At 40.7% G+C, this 21,204-nt stretch overlaps 1 protein-coding gene across 3 annotated transcripts in view; it reads left to right on the forward strand.

The window, feature by feature from the left end:
- The window catches only part of LOC110500322 (sodium/potassium/calcium exchanger 2), a 194,415-nt gene that overhangs the window by 124,866 nt on the left and 48,345 nt on the right, over positions 1 to 21,204 (forward strand). The window contains exons 3-5 of one of the 3 annotated variants that reach the window (XM_021577626.2): positions 2,891 to 2,932; positions 6,645 to 6,753; positions 15,961 to 15,975. In XM_021577626.2, coding sequence (XP_021433301.1) covers positions 2,891 to 2,932; positions 6,645 to 6,753; positions 15,961 to 15,975 — 166 coding nt within the window. The remainder of the gene's footprint in view (positions 1 to 2,890; positions 2,933 to 6,644; positions 6,754 to 15,960; positions 15,976 to 21,204) is intronic. The other 2 variants (XM_021577628.2, XM_021577627.2) reach the window with 2 other exon arrangements.

The raw sequence follows: 21,204 nt of genomic DNA on the forward strand, positions 1-21,204 counted from the left end.
CTGGATACTAGAGAAAACCCACTCTCTCCACTGCTCTCCAGTGGCAACCACAGGTAGTACACTCCAGGAAGAAACCCTGACCTGTGACACATTCAAGATTAGGAACATAAAAAAGATAGTCTTTGGAAATTAAGGCCTGTGAGGTGGCTCATTGATATAAATGAGGTGGCTGATGTAGGTAGCACTCAATCAGGTTGGAGATGACAGAGGACAGATGGATGGCTTGACCGTCAGTTGTAGGGCAGATGTTTCCAGCACTGGCGACCTGCTTGGGTGTCCCAATAAGCATAGCCTCAGTCTTAATGCTGTCCTGCTGGAGGAATTTTTTTTTCATCCATACTCTGATGTCATAAGGCAGCTGCCAAGTTTTCCTAGGGCTAAGATGGTGCCTGTTTTGGTGTTAATATATACTTCAGTATCGTCAGCGTATGATGTTATAGATATTATAGTCTCTGAGAATTTGAGAATTTGACTGAGAGGGAGCATGTAGATTAAGAACAGAATAGGCCCCAAAAAGGACTCCTGTTGGACACTAGACTCCACCGATCTGGACTCCAATCGTTATGTGTTGCTTCCTATTGGAGAGGTAGGAGGAGAACCAGGTCAGAGCAGTTCCAGAGACTGCAGTGTGCTCTCTGAGATGCCACAGGAGGGTATTGTGGTCAACGGTGTCAAAAGCAGCACTGAGATCTAAAAGGAGAAGGAGCCTAGGTGATCCAGAATCTGCATCCATTAGTAGGTCGTTGGTAACTTTCATCAGAGCTGTTTCGGCGCTGTTTGCAATGATTGGAAGCCAGACTGGAAAACTTTGTATACCTGCTTGGAAGACAGATGGGATTGATAGAAAAGGGAGGTTGGAGAGGATGTCCTGTAGTTGGATAGGATGTCCTGATCAAGGTTGGGTTTCTTCAGTAAGGGGGTGACTGCGGCTGTTTTGAAGAGTGATGGTACCTCCCCGATCAGCAGGTGAAGATGGTGACAAAAAATAAAATCTGATCGTACAGCATAGCAGCTTGCTTGGTGGTCTTTGTTGGCCAGTAGATGGACAGTGAGGCCGTCCTTCCTCCAACGCCTCTAAAGCTTACAGCCATGAGTCTTAATTCACAGCAGTTCTTCAGTGAACCAGGGTGAAGAGCGTTAGAAGGTTACTTTTCATGTTTTTTGGGGGGGAGCAAGGATGTTCTGGGTAGTACTCAGAGTGCTGTTATACAGGTTGACCATGTCGCAGAGTGCCAGCTCAGTGCAGTGTGGGCTGTATGTGTGCCAGGAAGAGGGATGTGTTGGGCAGTGGAGAGGAGTGGGCACAGTCAGAGACAGTGTCACAGCCTTGTGGTCATATATGCCAAGTTTGAGGACATCTAAGTCATCGCCAGTGATAATGAGGTCCAATGTGTGTCCACGGTTGTGGGTGGGGACATTAACATGTTGCACAAGGTTTTGACAGTCCAGCAAGTTAGGGAAGTCAGCAGCCATAGTAGACTTGGATGAGTCAACATGGATGTTACATTTTACCTAAATCACAATGTTGGAGATGGTGGGGCAAATCAATCCCAGAACAACAGCAAATGATCTTGTGAAGATGCTGGAAAACAGGAACAAAAGTATCTATATCCACAGTAAAACGAGTCCTATATCGACATAACCTGAAAGGCCGCTCAGCAAGGAAGAAGCCACTGCTGCAAAACCGGCATAAAAAGCAAGACTACGGTTTGCAACTGCACATTGGGACAAAGATCGTATTTTTTGGAGAAATGTCCTTTGGTCTGATGAAATAAAATATAGAAATGTTTGGCCATAATGACCATCATTATGTTTGAAGGAAAAAGGGGTAGGCTTGCAAGCTGAAGGACACCATCCCAACTGTGAGACACGGGGTGGCAGCATCATGTTGTGGGGGTGCTTTGCTGGAGGAGGGACTGGTGCACTTCACCACTTCACCTCCTCCTTTGCTGGAGGAGGGACTGGTGCACTTGAAGCAACATCTCAAGACATCAGTTGGTGCAAATGGGTCTTCCAAATGGACAATGACCCCAAGCATACTTCCAAAGTTGTGGCAAAATGGCTAAAAGGACAACAAAGTCAAGGTATTGGAGTGGCCATCACAAAGCCCTGACCTCAATCCTATAGAGGGCAGAACTGAAAAAGTGTGTGCGAGCAAGGAGGCCTTACAAACATGACTCTGTTACGCCAACTCTGTCAGGAGGAATGGGCCAAAATTCACCCAACCTTTTGTGGGAAGCTTGTGGAAGGCTACCCGAAACGTTTAACCCAAGTTAAACCATTTAAAGGCAATGCTACCAAATACTAATTGAGTGTATGTAAACTTCTGACCCACTGGGAATGTGATGAAAGAAATAAAAGCTGAAAATAAATCACTCTCTACTATTATTCTGACATTTCACAATCTTGAAATAAAGTGGTGACCTAACTGACCTAAGACAGGCAATTTTTACTAGGATTAAATGTCAGAAATTGTGAAAAACTGAATGTATTTGGCTAAGGTGTATGTAAACTTCCGACTCCGACCAATTACATGAATGCTAGGTTTACCTTTTCCTCTATTTGTTTGAGTCGGTTGGGGTCCTGCAGAGTTAAATGGTCTGTGAATAGAATGGTTTTCCATGTGGCTGATGAATCTCAAAAGCCTGATGAGAAGAACATTTTTACCATAAGCCTATCTTGGTCTGCTAGATAGTGAGTGACACAGCACAGCGGTGGTGTCAGTCTCTTGAATCTGTCTATGTCAAATCATCATCAATACGACAATGGAATGTCTCTCTACTGTCTTTTCATCTGTCTATCTGTGGTTTGTAAGACATGCTTCACATCTATGTGCTCTTTCTCTTTCTCCCTCTTTCACTTTTTCCTCTCTCTTTTCTTGGATATGAAGGCTGTGAGTCCCGGGGCACCAGAGGATGAGAGCAAGCTGTCGGTAGGTCCTGTCTGGTTTGTCTATGTTTGTGTTTGTGTCTATGTAGCTACTCTAACTTTTTTCTCTCCTTCCCTACTATACTCAAGAACCATGCGCTCTCTGTTTTCTAGATCCAACCTCCGTGTGTGCCTGTAGTATCTCCGTCTGTCCTTGCAATTCTAAAATTACTCTCTCAGTAGGTCACTAGTGAGTTAGCATGCAATGACACCTCCAGTTTCAAACGCTTGAACAACAGTTTATACATCCAAAATGCTAAAAACAAAGTTCTTGATCAGTGAGTGTTTTGCTATAGTTCCTTTCAAATATATATATATATATATATATATATATATATATATATATATACAGTACCAGTCAAAGGTTTGGACACACCTACTCCCTCTAGGGTTTTTCTTAATGCTTACTATTTTCTACATTTTAGAATAATATTGAAGACATCGAAACTATGAAATAACACATATGGAATCATGTACGAAAGTACGAAAGTATTCGGCCCCCTTGAACTTTGCGACCTTTTGCCACATTTCAGGCTTCAAACATAAAGATATAAAACTGTATTTTTTTGTGAAGAATCAACAACAAGTGGGACACAATCATGAAGTGGAACGACATTTATTGGATATTTCAAACTTTTTTAACAAATCAAAAACTGAAAAATTGGGCGTGCAAAATTATTCAGCCCCCTTAAGTTAATACTTTGTAGCGCCACCTTTTGTACCTTTCGTATGTCTCTATCAGTTTTGCACATCGAGAGACTGAATTTTTTTCCCATTCCTCCTTGCAAAACAGCTCGAGCTCAGTGAGGTTGGATGGAGAGCATTTGTGAACAGCAGTTTTCAGTTCTTTCCACAGATTCTTGATTGGATTCAGGTCTGGACTTTGACTTGGCCATTCTAACACCTGGATATGTTTATTTTTGAACCATTCCATTGTAGATTTTGCTTTATGTTTTGGATCTTTGTCTTGTTGGAAGACAAATCTCCGTCCCAGTCTCAGGTCTTTTGCAGACTCCATCAGGTTTTCTTCCAGAATGGTCCTGTATTTGGCTCCATCCATCTTCCCATCAATTTTAACCATCTTCCCTGTCCCTGCTGAAGAAAAGGAGGCCCAAACCATGATGCTGCCACCACCATCTTTGACAGTGGGGATGGTGTGTTCAGGGTGATGAGCTGTGTTGCTTTTACCCCAAACATAACGTCTTGCATTGTTGCCAAAAAGTTCAATTTTGGTTTCATCTGACCAGAGCACCTTCTTCCACATGTTTGGTGTGTCTCCCAGGTGGCTTGTGGCAAACTTTAAACGACACTTTTTATGGATATCTTTAAGAAATGTCTTTCTTCTTGCCACTCTTCCATAAAGGACAGATTTGTGCAATATATGACTGATTGTTGTCCTATGGACAGAGTCTCCCACCTCAGCTGTAGATCTCTGCAGGTCATCCAGAGTGATCATAGGCCTCTGGGCTGCATCTCTGATCAGTCTTCTCCTTGTATGAGCTGAAAGTTTAGAGGGACGGCCAGGTCTTGGTAGATTTGCAGTGGTCTGATACTCCTTCCATTTCAATATTATCGCTTGCACAGTGCTCCTTGGGATGTTTAAAGCTTGGGAAATCTTTTTGTATCCAAATCCGGCTTTAAACTTCTTCACAACAGTATCTCGGACCTGCCTGGTGTGTTCTTTGTTCTTTATGATGCTCGCTGCTCTTTTGACGGACCTCTGAGACTATCACAGTGCAGTTGCATTTATACGGAGACTTGATTACACATAGGTGGATTGTATTTATCATCATTAGTCATTTAGGTCAACATTGGATCATTCAGAGATCCTCACTGAACTTCTGGAGCGAGTTTTCTGCACTGAAAGTAAAGGGGCTGAATAATTTTGCACGCCCAATTTTTCAGTTTTTGATTTGTTAAAAAAGTTTGAAATATCCAATAAATGTCGTTCCACTTCATGATTGTGTCCCACTTGTTGTTGATTCTTCACAAAAAAATACAGTTTTATATCTTTATGTTTGAAGCCTGAAATGTGGCAAAAGTTCACAAAGTTCAAGGGGGCCGAATACTTTCGCAAGGCACTGTAGTAACCAAAAAAGTGTATGTTTGGTGGGAAGTTGAGGGAATATTCTCTTAAAACACAGAAAACTGGACACATGAGTGGTCTTGCAAAGCTCCCATTAAACGTGTTTAGAAAATATACAGTACCCCGCCCTCCTTATGGCCTTTCACAAAGTGCAGACAGTCTGTCTGACCCCCCCCCCCCCCCCACCCGCCCGCTCAAACCCAGATAGCCTAGTGGTTAAACTAGTCACTGCCACCAACCACTAGTATTAGCATTTTCTTATCAAAACCCCTCAAAAAGTAAAATGTCCCCTGTTAGCATGCTTTTGCATGCTTTTGCATTTGCCCATTGTGTACAGTAGTTCAATGAGTTGGGTTGAAATTATTTTGATATGATTTGGGCATGATATTTGAGTTCAAATCAAATCAAATTTGATTTGTCACATACACATGGTTAGCAGATGTTAATGTTAGTGTAGCGAAATGCTTGTGCTTCTAGTTCCGACCATGCAGTAATATCTAACACGTAATCTAACAATTTCACAACAACTACCTTACACTTGTGTGTATGAAGGAATGAATAGGAATTTGTACATAAAAATATATATGGATGAGCGATGGCCGAACGGCATAGGCAAGATGCAGTAGATGGTATTGAGTACAGTATATACTGTACATATGAGATGAGTAGTGTAGGGTATGTACACATTATATAAAGTGGCATAGTTTAAAGTGAATAGTGATACATTTATTACATCCAATTTTTAATTATTAAAGTGGCTAGAGATTGAGTCAGTATGTTGGCAGCAGCCACTCAATGTTAGTGATGCTGTGGTGGCCTTGAGATAGAAGCTGTTTTTCAGTCTCTCGGTCCCAGCTTTGATGCATCTGTACTGACCTCGCTTTCTGGATGATAGCGGGGTGAACAGGCAGTGGCTCGTGTGGTTGTTGTCCTTGGTGATCTTTTTGGCCTCGGGTGGTGTAGGTGTCCTGGAGAGCAGTTCTGGAGATGTAACATGTCACTTAGTTATTTGACTGGTTTCATGGAAAGGACTTGCACATTGTTTCACCTAAAGACACAATTAAAGGCAACATACATTTTTTTAAACCAATGGGATGTCACAGGTGGGATCTGAACCTGGGGCTCTCACAGGAAAAACAAACATCTTGACTGTTAGACCAAGGGGAAATTCCCTCTTGGGCCCAGGGTGACACTAATTTTGAAGTCACAGTTAGGGCTATTTCATCACAAGACCATGAGCCCTATTGATGGTCACTAGATTCACCCCCTTTTGACCTCATCCTCGATGAGACACCGTCCTACAGTTGGGTGCCATTGTCACAGGCAGGATCTGAACCCAGGTCTCTCAAAATCTTGACTGTTAGATTAAGAGGACATTCCAGGGCAGAGAATTTCCACTACAGGGACAATCAAACTTTAGACCTGATACAGATAATGACCTAAGAAGAGGGCCAGCACTCTGCATTTTGCTTTGGAAATGATGATACTGCATTATTTTGTATGAGAAATACAGCTAACACTACAGTGTTATAGTGTCCTTCAGGTATTTCCTTAGGGGAACCACCAAGGACTAGAAAGAGTTGTGTAATGGTGCCATTGTTTGTGTAACGGCAATGTGCTCCTCTTGCAGGCTAGGCCCCGGCTTCAGAGAGGTGGTAGCTCAGCCTCCCTGCACAACAGCCTGATGAGAAACAGTATCTTCCAACTTATGATCCACACACTGGACCCTCTCAGTGAAGGTAAGCTGTTATCCAACACACAAAATGGTCACTGTTTCTCTACCTCTGTTTTTCTAGAGTTTACGCAAAGCAACATGGAATGCTTTTGTTTATCTTTGCCTGGTTCCACTTCCATACAGAGCCAGAAGGTTAAGAGGCAAACTGGTGCTCATAATTCCGGTCATTTGTAGGTTAACCCAGGTTAACGTTTCTCTGCCAACATTCAATGAAGATAGTTCTTGCACATACTGGACGTTTTTGCTATTAGATGGATTCTGATAGAACTGTCTTCTTCATGAGCTATTTATTAAAGAAATTAGGAACACATCATAAAGCCTAGAAAGGGCTAGGAGAATATTCAATCAACATCCCATAGAAAACTGGGCACAAATGTTCTTGCAATGTTTCCATGAAACATGTCTAGAATCTTGATATCCTATATTCTGAGAACATGGTAACCATGTGTATGTTTGGTGGGAAGTTGAGGGAATATTCTCTTAAAACACATAAAACTGGACACATGAATGGTCTTGCAACGTTCCCATGAAATGTGTCTGTCACATTGGCATGAAGGATCGGGAGACAGACGCAGGAATGCGTAATAGTTTTTTTGTATTGTACCCAAATTATGGCGTGCCATGTAAAGGCATGGGGACGAAGACCAAACAAACACTATACAAAAACACAGGGTCGAATTTATGGATTACAGGCAGTATCCACGCTAGATAGAGCTACTGCTTTCCATTAATGGGACACATACAAGAAATCCTGCTACGACCTCCAATGAGCCATCAAACATGAAAATATAGGGATAAAATAGAATCCTACTACACCGGCTCTGACGCTTGTCGGATGTGGAAGGGCTTGTAGATGATTACGGATTACAAAGGGAAACCCATTCGTGACTTGCCCAGTGACGCAGGCCTCTCAGGCAAAATAAATGCCTTCCATGCTCGCTTTGATGTAAACAACACTGAGTCATGCAGGTGAGTCTTTGCTGTTCCGGACGACTGTGTGATCTCGCCATGGGCCATGTGAGTAAGACTTTTAAGTTTGTTATTACTCGCAAAACCGCTGGGCCAGACGGAATACCAGGGCGCGTTGTCAGAACATGCGCAGACCAGCTGGCAAGTGTCTTCACAGACATTTTCAACCTCTTCTTGTCCCAATATTCTGTAATCCCAACACGTTTCAAACTAAACCTAATTGTTATTGTTCCCAAGAACTCCAGGGTAACCTGCCTGAGTGTGCCAGAGCGCAGAATAACTTATTAATGCTCAACACCTATTGAATATGGCCGGTGTCAGTAAACGTTGACAAAAAAGTGTCATTAAATTGTTGCCAGCAGCACAGTTACAGTCACCAACACTGGATAACATGAAAACAGCCTAACCAGCTCTGCTAGGGTGAGGAAAATGGTCAGAGTGGGGTGTTGTCTCATTTGTGTCTGGAAGTAGCTAGCAAGCTAGCCAATGTTAGCCAGTTAGCTTGCAGGCTTGACTGTCATTGTGAGGTCAGAACATTCTGATCAACCCTGCTCATCAGGCAGAGTGTCCAGTGTGCGCTCTGAACGCTCCGAAAGCTAAACGCTTTGAATTTATGAACAGACAATCTGACAGACAGTTAAAGTCACCAACGCTGTGGATAACATAACAGCCTAACCAGCTCTGCCATGGCAAGTAATGTTCAGTGACCTGTTCTCTCATTTGTGTCCGGAAGTAGCTAACCAGTTAGCTTGTGTGCTTGACTGCTGTTGTTAGTACAGAATGCACGGATCTACCCTTGAAGATATGGGAGTGGCTAAAATTTAAGAGGGTGTGAATGATTCTGGATGGGTGTAGACAAAGAAGTGGTCTCCAGTAGTAGAACCAAAACATTCAAAGGCCATTTACTCAAAAGTGAGTTTACAAGTTTATCAACTTTCAAAGCAGAATTACTTTCCCATTGTTCCTCATCTGTCGTGTATGATATACAATTTTCTAGCTCTGAGTCTCTACGTTTATCCAATGTGAAAAACACAATTTCAAATTTTGCTACATAAGACAGATTTGAGCCAGTCAGTCACAAATCACTATTGTCTCATAGCACTCACATCTGTAATCACAAAGTACTTTGAAAGATTGGTCATGGCGCACATCAACACCATCATCCCAGACACCCTGGACCCACAGTAATTCATATAGCGCCCCAACACATCCACAGATGTGCACTTCGCACTGGTCTATCCCACCTGGACAAGAGGAATACCTATGTAAGAATGCTGTTCATTGAATACAGCTCAGCATTATCATCAGCAAGCTCAGATCCTGGGACTGAACACCTCCCTCTGCAACTGGATCTTGGACTTCCCGACAGGCCGCCTCCAGGTGGTGAGTGTAGGCAACACCTCCACTACACTGACCCTCAACATGGGGACCCCACAGGGGTGTGTGCTTAGTCCCCTTCTGTATTCCCTGTTCACCCACGACTGCATGGCCACGCACAACTCCAACGCTGATGACACGACAGTGGTAGTCTTGATCACCGACGACGAAGAGACAGCCTACAGGGAGGTCAGAGAACTGTTATCTTCTCCCTCACCATCAGTAAGACCAAGTAGCTGATCATGGACTATAGGAAACAGGGGGGTGAGGACACCCCCATCCACATCAACAGGGCTATAGCGGAGCGGTTTGAGACCTTCAAGTTTTTCAGTGTCCACATCACAAAGGGTTAAACATAGTCCACACACACACTGCACAGACGTGAAGAGGGCACTACAGTGCCTCTTCCCCCTTAGGAGGCTGAAAAGATTTAGCAAAAAGTTATTCAGCTTCACCTTGAGAGAATCTTGACTGGACGCATCACCGCTTGGTATGGCAACTGCACCACTCTCGACCTCAAAGCGCTACAGAGGGTGGTGCAGGTGGCCCAGTACATCACTAAGGCCGAGCTCTCTTCCATCTAGGACCTCTATATCATGCGATAATTTGCCAAAGACTTCAGCCACCCAAGCCATAGACTGTTCTCTCTACTACCATCTGGCAAGCAGCACCGGAGCATCGGGTTTCGGACCAACAGACTCCGAGACCGCTTCTATCCCCAAGCCATAAAACTGGTAAATAGTTAGTCTGGGTAACCATTTGATTATCTGCATTGACCCCATTTTGGGCCACTGACTCTATGCACACTCACACACAAACCCACACACACTCACACACACACTCATACACTATATATGCACACACACACATAACACACATATGCACATACTGACACCACACACACACACATCTTCCTCAACTACCTTAGACCCCTGAAAATGTAAATGGTACTCCCTGTATATAGCATCATTCTTGTGTGTTTTATTCCTCTTGTGTTATTATTTAATAAATTGTTCTTATTTTTAACTCTGCATCGTTGGGAAAGGGCTTGTAAGTGAGCATTTCACTGTAAAGCACCTGTTGTATTCGGCACATGTGACATATACAATGTGATTTGATTTATACTTTATATTTATACATTCCATTCATCCCATTCCTGCCTTTACTATGAGCCCATCCTCCAATTTAAAGTTTCACCAACCACCACTGACTGCAGTACCCTCTGTGAGTCATGGTGTCAAAAAACGAGGTCTTTTAACTGTGAGCACCTCACTTCCCCCATGTGAGATGAGGTCTTAATTTCCTGTTGTTATCTCATATCTGCAGGGGAGGATGGAGTCCTATAAGACACCTGCTGGTTTAGCTGTATGTAATTTAACTTTTTGCAGTTTATAAGGCTTTAGGCATTCTCTGTTTAGGATTGATCTTGGCCATGGATTAGATTGCAGTTATTTTCCAATAGCTGCTGTCTATCTTCAAACCAATAGGGCATCAGTAAGGATTTTTTTCATTATTATTATTTTTGACAGGGAAGTCAAGCTGAGACCAAGGTCTCTTTTACAGGTGAGCCCTGTAGATACAAAAATATACACATCTATTCAATAAAAGCACTTAAATATACACAAAAATACACACAATCATACACACAAAACAATCATAAAAACAAATACGTTCATCAATGAAAAAAGTCTGATGTCTGAAAAGCCCTATCGGCACCAATTCCTCCAATTTCAGGGTGTTTTGGAGATTGTTCCACATGAAAGGTGCAGAAAAATTAAAAGCAGATCTACCCAATTCATTGGAGGTTGAAGGGATCTCCAACGTTAGCCATCCCTGAGCCTGGGTCAGGTAGCCCGTATGCCTGTACTTCAACAATGTAGTAAGGTAAAGCGAGAGTTTATGTAAGAGGACTATATAAACAAAGAGAATGCAGTGCATTGATCCACGATACTTCAAAGAGTTCCAACCTACTTACTGATACAAAATGCAGTGATGTGTGCTGAACCTATTGCCCCTAATAAAGCTTAATGTGCTATGGTACACAACATCTAATGGCTTCAATACAATTGGCAGCTGCATTCATATAGATCAGTGGTCACCAACCTTTTCTGAGTCAAGATCACTTTGGCAGTCAAAAAGTAAGCTGAGATCTACTGCTCAGATTTTTTGTTGTTGTACATTAACCTCACACAAACAGTTTTGTAGGAATGAGGTTTGGGCAGTAGGCCTAATACATTATCATAGCATATTGGCTATATGATTGGCCTGCCAATATTGTAAATAAGACCATATTATATTTCAAAATGTGAACTTTGATAACAAAATAGATCTGTTGGTTTAGCACTTGTGAGGCACTGTGGAGCATGAATTGAAAAAATTAGCTTTTTTATTTTACTGGACTGATGGTACCTGCATCTGATGGTCAACGAGGTCAAAGCACGACGTCAGTGATCTTCAGGTTTCGAAAAGTCAGAGCTCTAGAAAGATGGCCGATCGACCGGTTAGCGACCACTGATATAGATGATATCGCCATAGTCAATAACCAGAATAAATGTTGACTAAATTATTTTCTTTCTGCTATTTAATGAAAGGCATGATCTGCTCCTGCATAGGAAGCCTATTTTAATTTTCAATTTCTTAACTAACTTAACATGTTTTTTGTAAAAAGCCCAGACATGTATACTCAGGGACATGATCAATGAGTGCACCATTCAATGTACGTATGCATAAATAATCAGCAACATTTTTATGTGATTTAGAAAATAGCATATACATGGTTTTACATTCATTGAGAACCAGTTTCAGTTCAACAAAGGCTTTCTGCAGGGAAGTAAAGACAGATTGAAGCTCAGAAAGAGCCTGCTCAACCGTGAGGCCAATAGCACATACAACAACTGCATACAAGTGAATGGTAAAACAATTTGCAGAGAGAATAATATTGTTTATATAGACATTAAATAGATAAATACACTGGGGAAGATGTGCAACACCTGGAGAGGGGTGGAGACAAGCACAAAAACAGGTGAAACAGATCAGGGTGTGACATATGCGCAATACCACAATGTCAAAGTGGAATTATGTTTTTTGAAATTTGTACAAATTTATAAAAATGTAAAGCTGTAGTAATGCCTAAAGTCAATAAGTATTCAACACCTTTGTTATGGCAACCCTACATAAGTTCAGGAGTAAAAATGTGCTTAACTAGTCACAAAATAAGTTGCATGGACTCACTCTGTGTGCAATAACAGAGTTTAACATGATTTTTTAATGACTACCTCATATTTGTACCCCACACTTACAATTATCTTTAAGGTCCCTCAGTCGAGCAGTGAGTTTCGAACACAGATTCAACCACAAAGACCAGGGCTTGCAAATTTAAAAAAATAAAAGCAGACATTGAATATTCCTGAGCTTGGTGAAGTAATTAATTACACTTTGGATGATGTATCGATGCAAGCAGTCACTACAAAGATAGAGATGTCCTTCCTAATCAGTTGCCAGAGAGGAAAGAAACCACTCAGGGATTTCACCATGAGGTTGATGGTGACTTTAAAACAGTTACAGAGTTTAATGGCTGTGATAGGAGAAAATTGAGGATGGTGTGGCAGTTAATTACTTTACTATCAAATGAGGAGAGACAAACTTATCACACAAGTCAGAGTTATACTTAAACTAAATTTTATTCACCTATTAATAAGGCAGCAGGTCAATACAACACACACATATAAAGTGAATCGATTGAGTGCTCTGCAATAATGATGGCTGGTCGACGAATCACCCTCAGATGATTTGTTGAGAGCCTCGAGACAAAGGTACAAAGGTATTTTATAGCCAAGATACAGTCTACATAACAAACAACAGATGCATGGAATGGGTCACAAGTACAAAATATACTTATAATTTACAGACAGTATCTGCTGTAAAAAAGGCCTCATTGTGTGGAAACCAGGGTCTGGCCCCGAGCCATCTCACCCTAGTACCTTCCAGTCAGGCACACAGACACTAATCATGCAATGGAATGCAGTCTTGTTAGGTTTATCACCAATCCATCGTAAATCCACTATCAGTGTTAAATCTCCCAGAGGCCCACTTTCAGTTCATACAGACACAATATAGTTAAGAACCCTCTATTCTGTTGCATAAAACAACCATTTAATGCAATAACAGTATTATAACATAATCTTGCAATTTCTGTTCTGACAATGGATCGACAATGTTATAGTTACTCCACAATACTTGCCGAATTGACAGAGTGAAAAAAAGGAAGGCTGAATAAAACTATTCCAAAACATGCATCCTGTTTGCAACAAGGCACTAAAGTAAATCTGCCCTGAATACAAAGTGTTACAGTATATTTGGGGCAAATCCAATACAACACATTACTGAGTACAACTCTGCATATTTTCAAACATAGTGGTGGCTGCTTCATGTTATTGGTATGCTTGTAATTGGTAAGGACTGGAGAGTTTTTCAGGTTAAAAAATAAACATAATGGAGCATAGCACAGGCAAACTCCTAGACTGGTTCAGTCTGCTTTCCACCAGACACTGAGAGATGAATTGACCTTTTAGCAGGACAATAACCTAAACCACAAGGCCAAATCTATACTGGAGTTGCAGTGGCCGAGTTAGATTTTTGACTTAAATCAGCTTGAAAATCTATAGCAAGACTTGAAAATGGTTGTCTAGCAATGATCAACAACCAATTTGATCGAGCTTGAAGAATATTGAAAATAATAACGTGCAAATGTTGCACAATCCAGGTGTGGAAAGCTCCTAGAGACTTACCCAGAAAGGTGCTTCTACAAAGTATTGACTCAGGGGTGTCATTCTTATGTAAATTACGTATTTCTCTATTTCATCTTCAATACGTTCGCTAGAATTTCTAACCATATGTTTTCACTTTGTCATTATGGGGTATTGTGTGTAGATGGATAAACATTTTTTTTAATCCATTTTGAATTCAGGCTGTAACACAACAAATGTGACGACCGGCTCAAATCGGTCTGATGTAGCAAAATTTGAAATTGTGTTTTGTACATTGGATAAAAGTAGAGACTCAGAGCTACAAAATGGTATATCATAACACTACAGTTGAGGAACAATGGGAAAGTAATTTTGCTTTGAAAGTTGATTTAATTTGTAAACTCACTTTTGAGAAAATGGCCTTTGAATGTTTTGGTACTACTATTGGAGAGTCCTTCTTTGTCTACAATCATTTAGCATCGTTCACACCCTCCTAATAGGGCTAGGTGTCCCGTCAGCGGGACCTGTCGACAATTTCCAGTGAAATTGGAGGGCATGCAATTCAAATAAATAATCATACAATTATGGATATTAAACATCTAGGTACATACAAGTCTCTTATATCGGTTAGAAGCGTAAATTCTTGTTAATCTAACTGCATTGTTCGATTTACAATAGGCTTTACAGCGAAAGCATGCCATGCGATTGTTTGAGGACGGCGCCCCACAACATATTTTTGCAACCAGCACAGGCTTCATAAAATTGCAAATAGCGATTAAATAATCCCTTACTTTTTGAAAATCTTCCTCTGATTTGCAATCCAAAGGGTCCCAGCTACAACATGCATGGTCGTTTTGTTGGATAAAATCCTTTTTTATATCCCAAAAAGTCAGTTTATTTGGCACCATCGATTTGAGTTCAACATGCAGACAAAGGAATCCAAAAAGCTACCGCTAAACTTTGTTAAAACAAGTTAAACTGCATTTCTATTTAATACTCAGGTACCCTAAAATGTAATTAATCTATAATATGTTATACGGAAAGAAGTATGTTCAATAAAAAAGTAAAATGAGCAAGTCCGCGTCATGTTCGTTTTTTTTTTAACCTTTGAACAAAGACTGCTGACATCTAGTGGAAGCCATAGGAATTGCAATCTGGGAGCTGGAATTGCATAGCTTTCCATTGTAAGAGCATGGGATCTCAAACAAAAAAAATTCTGGTTGGTTTTTCTTTGGATTTTCTCCTACAATATCAATTGTGTTATAGTCTCATACATTATTTTAAGATTTCTACAAACTTCAAAGGGTTTTCTATCCAATGGTACCAATTATATGCATATCCTGGCGTCTGGACCTGAGTAACAGGACATTTACAATGGGCACATCAGTCATGCGGAAGGCATTTCTGCCAAAAAACGCATTTTGGTACAAAAAAACTAGACATACGCCTAGTTTCCTGAAACAGGTCACAGATGTGGAATAAGTCAAGGGGTATGAATACTTTCTGAAGGCACTATATATATTAGATCATTCATCAATTATGTTTTAAATGATTATATTAGATTGAGTTCATTAGGCACATGCACATAACTTGTAAATAAATAATCGTAACAGTCATGGGAGCCTGGGACATGATAAACCGGACATCTACATCCAACAAGAGTTGAAGGGCAGAGGGATGCACTAGCTAGAACCTTCTCATCGTGGATCTGGTAGGACAAAAAAGCATGTCGGTGGCTTAATTCCCCCCCCCCCCCCCCCCCCCCATGTTGTTCATCAGGGTCTACTGTAGGTGACAGAGCGATATGTTGTGTGGACTCAAGCACCATAAAACCAGGTGTATCATGAAACCATGATAAAATTAATTAGAACAGCATGTAGAACAGTATGTAGTACTTTTTTTTTACCACGATGCTGGATGCTCTTCTCCGTTTCATAAACAAAACAAAAACTATAAAAAATGCATCTGGGGCGACCAGTGGCACTGTTTCACCTTATGCAGATCTCAGCTTTAAGGTCCAATGTTTTATCATGTTTTATCTGCTTGTACATAATCTGGTTGATCTTTTCCCTCTCCCTTTCTATCTCTTTGTATCTCTTTTTCTTCCTCTGTCTCCTCAGAATTTGCTGATTCTGGTGAGTTACTTTTCTAATTATCTTTGCCAAAATGCTGTTCATTATCATCTCCACAGCTTGGAAGCAACTTTTTGCCAAACTTTCCTCTTAGTTTGTACCGCTCCCTGATTGCAGTTACATTGCTTTCAGAAAGCATAAACACCCCTTGACTTATTCCACATTGTTGTGTTACAGCTTGAATTAAAATGCATAACATTTTGTTTATTTGTCACTGGGCTACACACAATACCCCATCATGTCAAAGTCAAAATTTTTACCAATTATCTGTAAGGTCCCTCAGTCGAGCAGTGAATTTCAAACATAGATTCAACCACAAAGACCAGGGAGGTTTTCCAATGCCTCGCAAAGAAGGGCACCTATTGGTAGATACATATACAGTGAGGCAAAAAAATATTTAGTCAGCCACCAATTGTGCAAGTTCTCCAACTTAAAAATATGAGAGAGGCCTGTAATTTTCATCATAGGTACACTTCAACTATGACAGACAAAATAAGAAGAAACAAATCCAGAAAATCACATTGTAGGATTTTTTATGAATTTATTTGCAAATTATGGTGGAAAATAAGTATTTGGTCACCTACAAACAAGCAAGATTTCTGTCTCTCACAGACCTGTAACTTCTTCTTTAAGAGGCTCCTCTGTCCTCCACTCATTACCTGTATTAATGGCACCTGTTTGAACTTGTTATCAGTATAAAAGACACCTGTCCACAAGCTCAAACAGTCACACTCCAAACTCCACTATGGCCAAGACCAAAGAGCTGTCAAAGGACACCAGAAACAAAATTGTAGACCTGCACCAGGCTGGGAAGACTGAATCTGCAATAGGTAAGCAGCTTGGTTTGAAGAAATCAACTGTGGGAGCAATTATTAGGAAATGGAAGACATACAAGACCACTGATAATCTCCCTCGATCTGGGGCTCCACGCAAGATCTCAACCCGTGCGGTCAAAATGATCACAAGAACGGTGAGCAAAAATCCCAGAACCACACGGGGGGACATAGTGAATGACCTGCAGAGAGCTGGGACCAAAGTAACAAAGCCTACCATCAGTAACACACTACGCCGCCAGGGACTCAAATCCTGCAGTGCCAGACGTGTCTCCCTGCTTAAGGCAGTACATGTCCAGGCCCGTCTGAAGTTTGCTAGAGAGCATTTGGATGATCCAGAAGAAGATTGAGAATGTCATATGGTCAGATGAAACCAAAATATTACTTTTTGGTAAAAGCTCAACTCGTCGTGTTTGGAGGACAAAGAATGCTGAGTTGCATCCAAAGAACCCCATACCTACTGTGAAGCATGGGGGTGGAAACATCATGCTTTGGGGCTGTTTTTCTGCAAAGGGACCAGGACGACTGATCCGTGTAAAGGAAAGAATGAATGGGGCCATGTATCGTGAGATTTTGAGTGAAAACCTCCTTCCATCAGCAAGGGCATTGAAGATGAAACGTGGCTAGGTCTTTCAGCATGACAATGGTCCCAAACACACCGCCCGGGCAACAAAGGAGTGGCTTTGTAAGAAGAATTTCAATGTCCTGGAGTTGCCTAGCCAGTCTCCAGTTCTCGAACCCCATAGAAAATCTTTGGAGGGAGTTGAACGTCCGTGTTGCCCAGCAACAGCCCCAAAACATCACTGCTCTAGAGGAGATCTGCATGGAGGAATGGGCCAAAATACCAGCAACAGTGTGTGAAAACCTTGTGAAGACTTACAGAAAACGTTTGACCTCTGTCATTGCCAACAAAGAGTATATAAGAGATACACTTTTGTTATTGACCAAATACTTATTTTCCACCATAATTTGCAAATAAATTCATAAAAAATCCTACAATGTGATTTTCTGGAGAAAAAAAATCTAATTTTGTCTGTCATAGTTGAAGTGTACCGATGATGAAAATTACAGGCCTCTCTCATCTTTTTAAGTGGGAGAACTTGCACAATTGGTGGCTGACTAAATACTTTTTTTGCCCCACTGTATACAGTACTAGTCTAAAATGTAGATACACATACTCATTCATTTCCAAGAGTGTGCAAAGCTGTCATCAAGGCAAAGGGTAGCTACTTTGAAGCATCTCAAATATAAAATATATTTTCATTTGTTTTTTAACACACTTTTGGTTACTACATGATTCCACATGTGTTATTTCATAGTTGTGATGTCTTCACCATTGTTCTACAATGTAGAAAATAGTAAAAATAAAGAAAAACCCTGGAATGAGTAGGTGTGTCCAAACTTTTGACTTGTAATGCATATACAGTGGGGAGAACAAGTATTTGACACAATGCCGATTTTGCAGGTTTTCCTACTTACAAAGCATGTAGAGGTCTGTAATTTTTATCATAGGTACACTTCAACTGTGAGAGACGGAATCTAAAACAAAAATCCAGAAGATCGCATTGCATGATTTTCAAGTAATTAATTTGCATTTTATTGCATGACATAAGTATTTGATCACCTACCAACCAGTAAGAATTCTGGCTCTCACAGACCTGTTAGTTTTTCTTTAAGAAGCCCTCCTGTTCTCCACTCATTACCTGTATTAACTGCACCTGTGTGAACTCGTTACCTGTATAAGAGATACCTGTCCACACACTCAATCAAACAGACTCCAACCTCTCCACAATGGCCAAGACCAGGGAGCTGTGTAAGGACATCGGGGATAAAATTGCAGACCTGCACAAGGCTGGGATGGGCTACAGGACAACAGGCAAGCAGCTTGGTGAGAAGGCAACAGCTGTTGGCACAATTATTAGAAAATGGAAGAAGTTCAAGATGACGGTCAATCACCCTCGGTCTGGGGCTCCATGCAAGCTCTCACCTCGTGGGGCATCAATGATCATGAGGAAGGTGAGGGATCAGCCCAGAACTACACAGCAGGACCTGGTCAATGACCTGATGAGAGCTGGGACCACAGTCTCAAAGAAAACAATTAGTAACACATTACGCTGTCATGGATTAAAATCCTGCAGCGCACGCAAGGTCCGCCTGCTCAAGCCAACACATCCCAGGCCCGTCTGAAGTTTGCCAATGACCAACTGGATGATCCAGAGGAGGAATGGGAGAAGGTCATGTACCAAATATTAAGTTCTGCTTTTCTGATGTATCAAATACTTATGTCATGCAATAAAATGCAAATGAATTACTTGAAAATCATGCAATGTGATTTTCTGGATTTATGTTTTAGATTCCGTCTCTCACAGTTGAAGTGTACCTGTGATAAAAATCAGACCTCTACATGCTTTGTAAGTAGGAAAACCTGCAAAATTGGCAGTGTATCAAATACTTGTTCTCCCCACTGTATATTTTTAAACATACATTGCATATCTCTTTGAGCATGGTGAATTTATGAATTACATTTTGGATATATCAATACACCCAGTCACTACAAAGATACAGGCGTCCTTCCTAACTCAGTTGCCGGAGAGGAAGGAAACCGCTCAGGGATCTCACCATGAGGCCAATGGTGAGTTTAATGGCTGTGATAGAAAACTGAGGATGGATCAACAACATTGTAGTTAGTCCACAATACTAACCTAATTGACAGATGAAAAGAAGGAAGCCTGTACAGAATAAAAATATTCCAAAACATGCATCCTGTTGTAACCATGCACTAAAGTAATACTGCAAAAAATGTGGCAAAGCAATTCACTTTTTGTCCTGAATACAAAGTGTTATATTTGGAGCAAATCCAATATAACACATTACTTCGTACCACTCTGCATATTTTCAAGCATAATGTTATGGGTGTGCTTGTAATCATTAAGGACTGGGGAGTTTTTCAGGATAAAAAATACAGAATGGAGCTAAGCACAGGCAAAATCCAAGACAAAAACCTGGCTCAGTCTGCTTTCCACCAGGCACTGGGAGATTCATTCACCTTTCATAACCTAAAACACAAAGCCAAATATACACTGGAGTTGCTTACCGAGAAGACAGTGAATGTTCCTGAGTTGCCTAGTTACAGTTTTGACTTAAATGTACTGTGGCAAGACCCAAAAATGGTTATCTAGCAATGATCAAGCTCTTAGAGACTTACCCAGAAAAACTCACAGCTGTAATCGCTGCCAAATGTGCTTCTACAAAGTATTGACTCAAGGGTGTGAATACTTATGTGAATGAGATATTTCTGTATTTCATTTTCAATAAATTTGCAAACATTTGCAAAAACATGTTTTTACTTTGTCATTATGGGGTATTGTGTCATAATGTTTTAAATATTTAATCAATTTTGAATTCAGGCGGAAACAACAAAATGTGGAATAATTTCTGATGGCACTGTACAGGTATGTCAATGAATGTCCAAACATAAGTTTCTATGCAGACATATTTTTACTATTTTATGTGAATGTATACCTCTGTAACCATTTTTGTTTTCTCCATTATCCTTTCCATCTCCCCTCTTGTTTTACCCCATGTAAGCTAACCATTGTAACAATACATATTATACTAACTATCTCGCATGCATGGGGCTGGGAGATACATTGGGACCAAACACTGAAAGAGCTGACTACATGTTTTGTTCTTTGACACACATTAAAAAAACATAGAGGACACAGGACCAACGATCGACCGAAAAGAGTCAGTGTCTGACAGGGTTGGGGAGTAACTGATTACATATAATCAGTTACATGTAATCTTTTTTTATTTTATTTTTTGTAATCCCTTACGTAATGTAAGCAAAAAGATGAAAATCATATTACAAATACTTTTAAAAAAATGTAAATGAAAAAAATGTTTGAGAAAAAATACATTGTAACACATATCTGTTTCTCAATTGACATTAAATTCAGCATTGAAAAAAGGCGCAAGTTTAAGTTTGTTCCACCTGAGCGAGTCTGTCGACAAGTCAGAATCCACTGTGATGACACACCAAATGCGTTTCATGGATCCTTTTCGTCTTCTTCTAATGCCTCTTAAGGGGAAAGTGAACTAAAATTGACTAAAAGTCATCAGATTACGTTTACTGAGTTTCGGTAATCCAAAGTAACGTTACTGATTACAATTTTGGACTGGTAACTAGTAACTCTAACGGAATACATTTAAAAAGTAACCTACCCAACCCTGGTGGCCGACCATTACCCACTGTATCTGTGGTGTGTTTGCACAGTTGCTTTCCACTTTGATTCCTTAACACTAGAATCTACAAGTAACTGCCAAGATAATGGAAATACTTGAATAAATAACAGTGTGGTACCTGAGTTAATTAAGTAATTAACATCCCATTATGCTT

Source organism: Oncorhynchus mykiss, chromosome 21 (genome assembly GCF_013265735.2).
Source record: "Oncorhynchus mykiss isolate Arlee chromosome 21, USDA_OmykA_1.1, whole genome shotgun sequence".
NCBI classification, from domain to species: Eukaryota; Metazoa; Chordata; class Actinopteri; order Salmoniformes; family Salmonidae; genus Oncorhynchus; species Oncorhynchus mykiss.